General features: G+C 38.8%; 1 protein-coding gene across 2 annotated transcripts in view; it reads left to right on the top strand.

Moving 5' to 3' along the window:
* Nucleotides 1-9,750, top strand: part of PLCH1 (phospholipase C eta 1) — a 196,971-nt gene extending 187,221 nt beyond the window's left edge. Inside the window, exons 20-23 of one of the 2 annotated variants that reach the window (XM_019503177.1) lie at nt 448-527; nt 2,799-2,858; nt 3,336-3,696; nt 7,656-9,750. In XM_019503177.1, the coding sequence (XP_019358722.1) occupies nt 448-527; nt 2,799-2,858; nt 3,336-3,696; nt 7,656-9,733 (2,579 nt within the window). In that variant the 3' untranslated portion in view covers nt 9,734-9,750. The remainder of the gene's footprint in view (nt 1-447; nt 528-2,798; nt 2,859-3,335; nt 3,697-7,655) is intronic. The other variant, XM_019503178.1, reaches the window with a different exon arrangement.
* The last annotated feature ends 358 nt before the right edge of the window (nt 9,751-10,108 follow it).

Below are 10,108 nucleotides of genomic sequence, written 5' to 3'. Positions count from 1 at the left end.
AAGGTGAGGTGGAATGCTGCGTCACACCAGGGAGCACACGCCCATGTGTACATGCGGTACAGTGGGGTGCGGGGTACCTGCCTGTACATGCCTACACATGGGGCAGGCCACCTAGGGGGACCTGTGGCCCCTGCTACTGCTTCCTCTTTGGTGTGGAGCCCCTGCTGATGTGGCCCATAAGGCACATGTTCCCTGGCCACTTTCATGTTGGACAGCCCTGCTCTACGCCATGCTAGGAGATTGTGAGACTAAACTCATGCTTGTGAAGGTCTTTGAGAAACTCATCTCAAAGATGACAGAGGGAACAGTGTTAATAATGTGCAGGATTGTTCAGTCAGTGTGTTTATAAAGTATAAAGGCAAAAGACTTTTTATGGGGCAACTGTTGATAATTGTACATAAAGGACATGTTTTTGATTCTTTGCCACATTCTTTTTTATATTACTAGGCTATCGTCATGTGTATTTAGAAGGACTGACAGAAGCATCTATATTTGTTCATATAACAATCAATGAAATCTATGGAAAGGTAGGTATATTTACCTACCTTTACAGATCCTTTACTGAGGTTTACAGATGTTGCTGTTTAGTGTTTTGTAATCAGAAATACAAAGAGGCAGCTATACAGCCTCACAGAAGCAATGTGGGCTCCAACTGATTCCTTAACTTTAAGAACGTAGCTTTTTTCATACTGGGTCAGAGCAATGGTTTATTAAACAGCATCCCCTGCCTCTATCAGTGATTAATTATGTAACACTTCTGAGAAAAGCAAGGTTTTTATAACTCCAAACCTCACTCCATTCCACAAATTAAAGAAGACAAAACCCCCAGTTTTCCAGTAGAGCAAACCTTGTGTCATCATTTACACTAATGCCAAGTTTAGCTAGTTACTGTTCTGATTTAGAGCATGTCAACAGCGATAGCTGTCTGTGCACTCTGGCATGCAGGCTCTGAGCTTGAGAAAGGAAAAATGTCCTTCGCTCATCCACACTAATTTGTCTGAAAAGCCTCCTTCTTCCAGTTTTGCCTCTGTGATCCACCAAACACTGCAGAACCTACCTTTTGAGGTTCACATAGCTAGAAGAATATTTATAAACTGGTGATGTGAGTGCTGTTTAGCTGATAGTTACACACTCTCTTTCTCTAAATACATGAGATGGGAAACGAAACTGAATGGTTTGAACTTTGCTACTGAATGTTCAATAGGACTTTTGCCAAAAACTACAGCTGCCCACCCACCATGGGCCTTTTAATGATAGAAATAAGGAGCCATATATTTTGCAAACAAAGTCACTGCCCCATTTTAGATGAGTGATCTGTGTGTGCACTGTGTTTATACAAATCATGACAATACGTTAAGCAAAATACATTTTTGATCTTAACTCCTGAAGGGGCATGTAAAGATATTTAAATTTGATAAGGCAACACTATGAAACATTTACTACTTGGTTTTTGCATACACTGTATTTTTCCCAGCTCAGCAACCATGTTGCGATCCCCCCTACAAGAATGGAATCATGCAGTGATAGTCTCAGTGCTGAAACACTGGCAGATGCTTTATCAAGCTCATCAAGAGCTCAGAGCTTTGCTTTGTTTCCTTTACCTCTTGGAACAGCTGCTTGAGTTGTGACCTAGATTTGGGAATGGCCAGATGACAAAGTGAACTCATATAGCATTGTAATATTGAATAGTCTTACTACTGCCACCAGAATCATGGTGCTTGGACTGTTCTATCCAGATAATAACCAAGATGCTTGTGTGCTCCACTGAGCAGCTAGCTGCATGTCAGAAATACTTCTGTGGCTTTGCACCTGAGGGGCTGGCTTGCAGTCTGAACTGAAAAATGTTGTGCTGGTAGTCGGGAGCAGTCGATGGAGAAAATGAAAGGGTTAAATGCAGAAGTTTAAAGTGTTAAAGTTATAAAGTGCTATCCAGCCTCCAGGGAGTAGAGGAAGCGTGCAGAAGGACTCCAATGCAGATTCCAAAAGGAAGTGTGGTACAAACTGGGAAACACTTGAGGTTTGTATCCAAATAGTTTTACCTTGGAAGATACGTTAGCTAACCCCCCCATGTGTGTAAATTCGGCAGGCAGCAGTCTAATAGAAGTTGATGGGGATTCCCAAGACCTCTTGATAACTACTTATGAGTACAAGAGAGAAGATATGAGCCAGCTTGCTTCTCCTTTGAAACTCAAGCACAATCATGATCCAGTGTGCAATGGTGAGAGAATCTCTGGGAATAACTCAGTTGCACACGTATAGAGTCACATTCTTACCCCATCAGAATTTAGCCTACTTTGCATAGAGTCAGACTGCAAACTGCTTAAGTGTCAAAAATAGCAGTTGGGTGTATACAGGGTTCTGCCCCTAAATGCAAGTGATATCCCCTGTCATTGTTCCTGAAATTCAGTGGGGATTGCTATTAGACTACTGCTGTTGACTCTCAGAGTTTTCAGAGGGAATGCAGTTAAGAAAAAAAGTGAATTTTTGAGTTCTTAGTATAATTGTATAGGATGAATTTACATGATCAGAAGATCTAAAAAAAAGCCCTAGGAGTCTTGACTTTTTTGTATAATTTAGTCCATTCATCAGGTGTTTAATAATGACTGTATTATTGGGTTTCCAAGGCATATCTAAAAGGAGTGCACTTCCACACCCAGGGAAATCACAATATCTGTGTGACTAACACGAATTAACATTTTCAAAGGATTTGATATAGGCTCTAACTACCTTGTTGTTTGCTTTTGTCATGGTCTTGAAAGCAGTAGGCAAAAATATATTTGCATTTCTTTCCCTTTCAGTGGAGTCCTTTAATCCTCAATCCCAGTTATACTATATTGCACTTTCTAGGAGCCACAAAGGTAGTCTTCATTGGCATGCACTTTGCACTTGCTAGACATGGAGTTATTGAACAACCCTAATCGCATGATCTGTAACTACCATATCACATCATTCTTCATTAATATTCTGAACATTTGAGCATTGCTTTGAGGAGCCCATGTCATAAAACTCCAAGTTAATGGGTAGCCTGTCACTACAGCACATTTCTTACAGTCTTGTCATTTCTGATTTAAGAAACTTTTAGTAAACCTCTACTGTAATCATGGCAGGCTGCCACCCTAATGAGGAGAAATTTCATACATGCATGAATTCATGGAGACCTATGCTGATAATTTCCTGGTTGGAATACATGTGAATTGTCTGGTGTGAATTTTTACTTTGCTATATTTTTATTTTAATTTTGTATTCATCTGTCATAAGTATTTATGAAACACACTGCTGTATCAGTTTAATGTAATGACCTTATTTAAAGCTTGTGGTGGATCTTTTATTTTCAGAGTAGGCAGCTGATAGGATTCAGAGGGCTGTTTCACAAGAATCCCAAGCACCATTCTGCTGAAAACAATGGGCATTGTGTACGGAAGCGATCCATTGGTGATCGAATTCTCCGACGCACAGCCAGCGCTCCAGCAAAAGGCAGAAAGAAAAGCAAAATGGGCTTTCAGGAAACTACCGAATTTAAGGACAGTGTGTCTGAGCCATCAGAACTGAAAGACAAGGAAGGAGTTCTCAGACGTACAGCCAGGAGTTTGCAAGCACGTCCTTCATCTGTGACAGCTGACAAATATCTCCTTGTGGGATCATCATCACCAGAAAGTGAAAAACTTAAAGGTGCCAAAAGAAAAGAAAGTACCTCTGGTAAGATGTTTCCAAAGTGACTTTTAGTGCAACAGGTTTAAAAATGTATTGATAGACCCAAGTCCTACAACTCTCATGCAGGTTTTTCAGTGAACACATGTAAATAAGGGCTATAAGATCAAACCCAATATGATGTCAAGATTATAGTCGATATCAAACCAATATATAATAAAAGTAATAATATAATTTAAAATCATATGCATTTTTAAATCTCCTTCAATGTTTTGACAAGTGAAACCCAAGAAAGTTTTCCACTCCACAGATTAGGCAAATCAATTAAATATTTTTCAGATTTCTTCTTAAGAGGGCACTTATTAAGTTTCTTCTCATATTTAAAAGAAGTGCTCTTGTTGCAGTTATTTTTTAATTATCCCACTAATAGCTCAAAGCTGAAAACTACATTCTTACCAGATGTTTTTTACTTCAATCTCTTTAAAGCTTTGCCACTGTGTGTTTATTCATAAGACTTTGGTGATTGGCCCAGTGGGTGTTTCTTTTTCTTTTTTCAAGGGAAATATAGCATAAAGCTTGTGTTTTGGAATTGTGCATATAAGAAATAACATAGACTTTGGAAACAGATGTAAAGGATGAAGAAAGGTCTAACATTCTTGACCTTTACCTTTTAAATTAATAATATTTAAAACCTCTCCTAGATGGGGAAATGGTACATCAGGATAGAATTTGGGTCTTTTTAATGTTCTAATATAAATGTTAGTTTGCAGTATATTTTGATTCTTGAAGTAGCTCTGGAAAAAGATATTTTAAATGCATTTGGCCTGGTTTTTAATATGTGAATTCAGTGGAGTTATTGATACAAAACCTGAACAAATGGCACAAGATCTGACTCTGTGGGCATTTATAGACATGCTTCAGATTGGGGGACAGGGGCACTTAGAGTGGCTCTGACAGCTGCTCTAATTAAAACTCCTGGAGCATCATGTGTATCAGCATCCTCACACTGAAAAATGGCGGCGGGGGCACTTTAACTAATCCTTGTCAAATGAGCTTTATTTAAAGACCCTCTCTGCCATTTTTTAGCGTGGGGATGCTGAGGCACTTGATGCTGGAGTCTGTTGGAGTGAGGTAATTACCATGCTCCTGCAGACTTGATTAATCAAGTCTGCTCCAATGTGCTGTAATTACAGTGTGTCAGAGGAGCATCCCTACACATGTATAGGTGCCCTATGTGACAAATACTTGATTTGCTGGAGCATCTAAATACCTCCAGAAAGCCTTTGATTATGTGCCAATGGTGTATAAAACATTTTCTTTCTTGGTTAGGGTTTCTTACCCAATATGAAGCATCTACTGTACATTTCTTCCTGCAAATACTGGAGGCAGTTTAGACTCCTCGATTAGCCTCCAGGACTTGGCCGTATCCTCTGCACTCTTATTCTGACCTCTGTGACATAGTAGTACACAACAGCCATTCCTGCTTTACCCTGTGTAATCTGAAAGTCAGCTTGGTGTCTGGTGGCTGCCTCATGCTGTTTTTGTAAAAGGCCTGTACACCTGGCAGACATGGTTCTTCAAAGAATAAGGGGTTTTTATATATGGCAATACTGCCAAAAAACTCTCATCTTCCTTTTTCCGCAGCTTTTGAAATGGGTAGTGAGCCAGGCATGTATCTGTGACAAAAGGACAAAGTGCTGTTACACTCTGGTTACTTAGTCTATGGAAAAGCAGCTGATAAAATCAATGAAGCCATTCTTAAATTTACATGGGATTCATGTAGCCCTGGCAAGGGCAAGAATATGTACCTCTGCTATCTTTGTTCTACTTCTCTGCATTCTTGCATCACTCATAGCTTGGTAGGAACAAAGAATCTAGTCCTTCTTAAAGCTGATTTGCAGGGAGCAATGAGCAGAATTAAAACAGAATTTATGCGCACACTGCATTACTCTATAAGTAATTTACGATGAAAAGGAAATTCCTCCTAAGGCCTATTTATCAAGTCTTGGAATTACACAGGGTCTTAGTATTCAGAGATTCTCTCCTCATCTGTCACAAAACTAGTGCAGCTTGGGCATTCATGGCCAGGGATATAATAATTTGTAAAGAAGGGAATTTTACCCTAAAGAACTTGTAAGCAGCAAGAAAAAGTATTCAGAGCCATTTCTAAAGAGGAATGTTTCAATATGTGGACATGCCTGGAATGGTATCAGCACTGTAGCAAGCAATCCAGCTTTAACTCTGGAGGACGCAATGTAGAAATATGTAGTTGAACATAAGTAGAAAGTAGAACATAATCAGTCTCTTTTGAAATGTTCTCCTTCTGAAATAGCTCCAAACATATGTGTGTCCTTATCATTGGAAGACACACACAGAGGTGATTAAAAACTTCTTCATTGGCTCTAGGATGTCACTAACAAGAGCATGCTCTGCTAAGGGTACAGGCCTTGGTGTGATGACCTAAAAAGATATAACAGGAAGTAAATATAATACCTCCTACATATAGGAGGAATAGAACCTGTCCCACAAGAACAGAGGTAAGCAGGACTCCCCTCCCTAAATCGTACAGTTAGTGAAAGATCTGGTTAAGTCCTAGGCATCTCAGATTTGAAGAGGCTGAATAGTGAAGATGATAAAATTCAGACTGGATTTCCTTCATGGGAGGTAACCAAGGAGACCTTCTCCATGGGTTCAAAGGATGTGGATTACTGAGAACTTCAAAGCTGTATCTTTCTCTGAGCAAGTCTTTTTTGTGAGTGAAGGTTGAAAGGGTGTGGCCAAGACTCGTGCATATGTATGAACTACGGCTGGTATTTGCAGAAAGATAAGGAAGCACAGATATTTCAGACTGAAGGAGATGTCAATTATCAGGTTACAATTTTTTACGTTTCATTAAAGAAAGCAGAGAACAGATGGATGTTAAATTGAACCCAATATAGGCCCTTCCCTGCTAAACTGCCTGGCTAAGTGAATCTCCAGGAATCTAACTGGAATTAAACCAAAATGAAATTTGCCTTCATACACTTCTCTCTGTCTCTATAGGAAATCAAAGAACTTACAGAGCATCTCAATGAGTATGTGGCAATTATTTCAATACAGTGTTTTGGATCTGGAGAACATTTGAACTATTTTATTTTTCATGATCTGGGGACCAGTCTTGCATTCCCTACATAAAAAAAACCCACCAATTGACTATAGTAGGAATTTTAAATGCACAGTAAATGGACAATCATGACCTTTGGAGGCAGTGTGACTTTTTTTGTTTATTTCTCCTTGAGTTGATTTCTGGTGAATGTTAGAAATTGTGTATTTCATAAATGGTCAAATTCTCCTATACGCATTCAACCCTTGCTTAGATAACATGGATCTTACCTAAGCATGGAGGTAAGATTTGACTTAAGTAGTTGTAGAAATGTAGAAACATTTAAAATATATTCTTTATATGAATCCTTGTCCTCTTAAAATTGCAGAAGTTTAGAACTATAAATGTCATTAGAGACTTACAAATGAAATCTTAAATTGCACGTCTTTGTTCTAAGCTGTTGCTAAGAACATTATGCATGGGGGCCAGCTAGATGCAATTTTTTACTCAGAATTTTTATGAACATGCCTCTTGTTTCCAGATATTGTGTTGTTTAACAGAGCTGTTTTGTTCTGTCTTTGTTGCCATGCTTCTTTATAGTACAAATCTGAATAGGAACACAACTGAAGGTAATGCCACATATGCAAGATATGGTACCTCATTGACATTATTTACAACAAATATTACATCACATGCCTGATGTAATAGACATTCAAAGGAAGCTTCAATGAAGTGCCTACAACTATATTTTCCCATTTATTCATATCTCACAGATAATTTGTACTAAACCTGCACAAACCCATAATTAAGTCCTATCACAATTGTAACTAATTTTACATTCTCCATTTGTCTGTCTAAAGACAAAATAGTTGTTAACAATAGGCAATGTGTTGTATATAACTAATATGCTTTTTATTTCGTTTAGCAGATAGTAGTGATGATACAAGTAAAAAAAAAAATTCAAAAGAACCTGAGAAAGCTGAGTCTACTGTAAATTCTGTATCTCTGCTTAAAGATGAGATTCCCCAGAGAGAGTCCAAAACTGACAGTTCTACATCATCACCCATACATGAAAAACCAGGATGTTTAGATTTTGCAAGTGGGATAGCTGAAACAAATCATCCTGCAGTATATCAGGAAAATCATCTTTCCAATGAACCTGTTCATACAAGGAAGGATTTTGTTTTTGAACTTGCAACAGAAATAATACAAGACACACACTGCACAGGTCAAAAAAGAGATGACAACACTGAAGTATATAAAGAGGAGAAGGAAACATTGCCAAGACATCCTCTTTCTCAAAAAGAGGATATTGAAAACAATAAATGCAGTGTTTTAAGGAGCAGATCTCTAATGACTTTTTCACTGACAGATATCTCTTCCACCATCTGTTCTGACATGCGTGATTTGCACTCCAGTGCTGCCATGCAAGATAGTGACATTTCTCGTCTTATAGATGAGGTTTCCCTAACAAATGAGAGTGACGTTGGCAGTTCTGTCTCAGCACTGATTGGACAGTTTGACATCACAGATGAACAAACTAATCTGACTATTGTTTCAAGTCTTCACGGCACAAGCAATCAGACCTTCAGCGTAATGTCATCACATCCACATCTCTTTGCTGTTGATTTGAACACATCCTGTAAGCACAATCTGATAAAACCTGTCGATTCACCATTATTCTCAACTCCAGATACCACTGTGTTCTCAAGCCCTGAGACAACAGAGTATTCTGTGTACACAATTATCCATGAAGCATCTCTTACACCAGTTTCTGAATGTAAACCAGTAGATGAACTGGTTTGCAAGAAGTTAGTTTGCATAGAAAAAAGCCCTGCTGTGTCATCTTGTACATCTCCTCTCCATTTGCTTGAAGCAGATTCCAAAAGGAAGTGTGGTACAAACTGGGAAACACTTGAGGATTGCAGTTCCTGTACCTCTAATAGTTTTACCTTGGAAGATACGTTAGCTAACCCCCCCGTGTGTGTAAATTCGGCAGGCAGCAGTCTAATAGAAGTTGATGGGGATTCCCAAGACCTCTTGATAACTACTTATGAGTACAAGAGAGAAGATATGAGCCAGCTTGCTTCTCCTTTGAAACTCAAGCACAATCATGATCCAGTGTGCAACGGTGAGAGAATCTCTAGGAATAACTCAGTCAAGGAGGGCCTCTGCAGCATTGACCCAGATAGTTCAAAACAACCATTTCCTTACCCAGAATATAATAGTGTTGACTTTTTGCCTAATAATCATTGTCAAACTCCAGATATACAAAAGGATGTGGCGTGTACCTCCCGAAAATCATGTTTTAATAAAATGTACTCTGCTACCCCTCAGAATGCTTTGCCTTTCCCTCCTCCTGCAGCTGTGAAACAGCCTAGTCCTTGCAAATCCAAAAGCCTTGGAGACTTGACATCAGAGGATATCTCCTGCAACTTTGAAAGCAAGTACAAATACATAAGTAGAAGCTTTATTACATCTGGCATGAGGGACAAGAAAGTGGCTGCTATGAATATGCAGCGACCACATTCTACAGATGCTCTTACAGAACAGCTACGAAAACTGGTATCTTTTGACCAGGAAGACAGCTGTCAAGCATTGTATTCTAAACAGAATGACGATGATGATTGCCCCAAGGCATTGGTCAGAAAACTGTCATCCAGAAGTCAGAGTAGAGTACGTAATATCGCCAGTCGTGCAAAGGAAAGACAAGAAGCCAACAAACAAAAACTTTCTAATGCAAGCAACATAGCAGGGGTAGTTCTCAGAAACAAACCATCAGCCTCACCCCATGTTATCAACAGGCATTCCACTGGCTCTTACATTGCAAGATATCTGAATAACTTCAATCAGGAGGATGTGGAAGGTCGGGGCATACCAGAGGGTGCATGCACTTCTTTGCGGTACAGATTTAATGATCAGTTTTATACTGATGATTCTGTTTTGCAGATGGAGGCAAGCAGTGATGAGAAGCCAGAAATTTATTTCCTGCTGAGACTGTAAATTGTATAAATGTACATCCTCAGTGTTTACAAATTCTTTCAGTGATGGAAGGATTTTTAGCAAGAAGTGCAGCTTTTGGTGTTTAAATTATTTAGTAATGCAATTCTAAACTTGTGATTTAGTCTTGATTAATGTGTCCTTTCCTGTCAAAGAGCATGTAAATGATCCATTCTTATGTAAGTCTTATTTTTATTTAGAAATTATGAAGTGAATTAGTCAGGGAATTATTTGCATGTAATAGATCTGAACATTCACAGTGTTCTGTATTTGTAATGCATGTACATTTTAATAACAAGAGCTTAGCACATAGGTGCACATTAGCAGAACACTGCAATTCATGCAGTAAATCTCTTGCTGTTTTTCCTAAACCTTTTA

The sequence above is a fragment of the Gavialis gangeticus genome, unplaced genomic scaffold (genome assembly GCF_001723915.1).
Source record: "Gavialis gangeticus isolate Ggan-Ray unplaced genomic scaffold, GavGan_comp1, whole genome shotgun sequence".
In the NCBI taxonomy this organism is placed as follows: Eukaryota; Metazoa; Chordata; order Crocodylia; family Gavialidae; genus Gavialis; species Gavialis gangeticus.
This window is presented reverse-complemented; position numbering and strand designations above follow the sequence as displayed.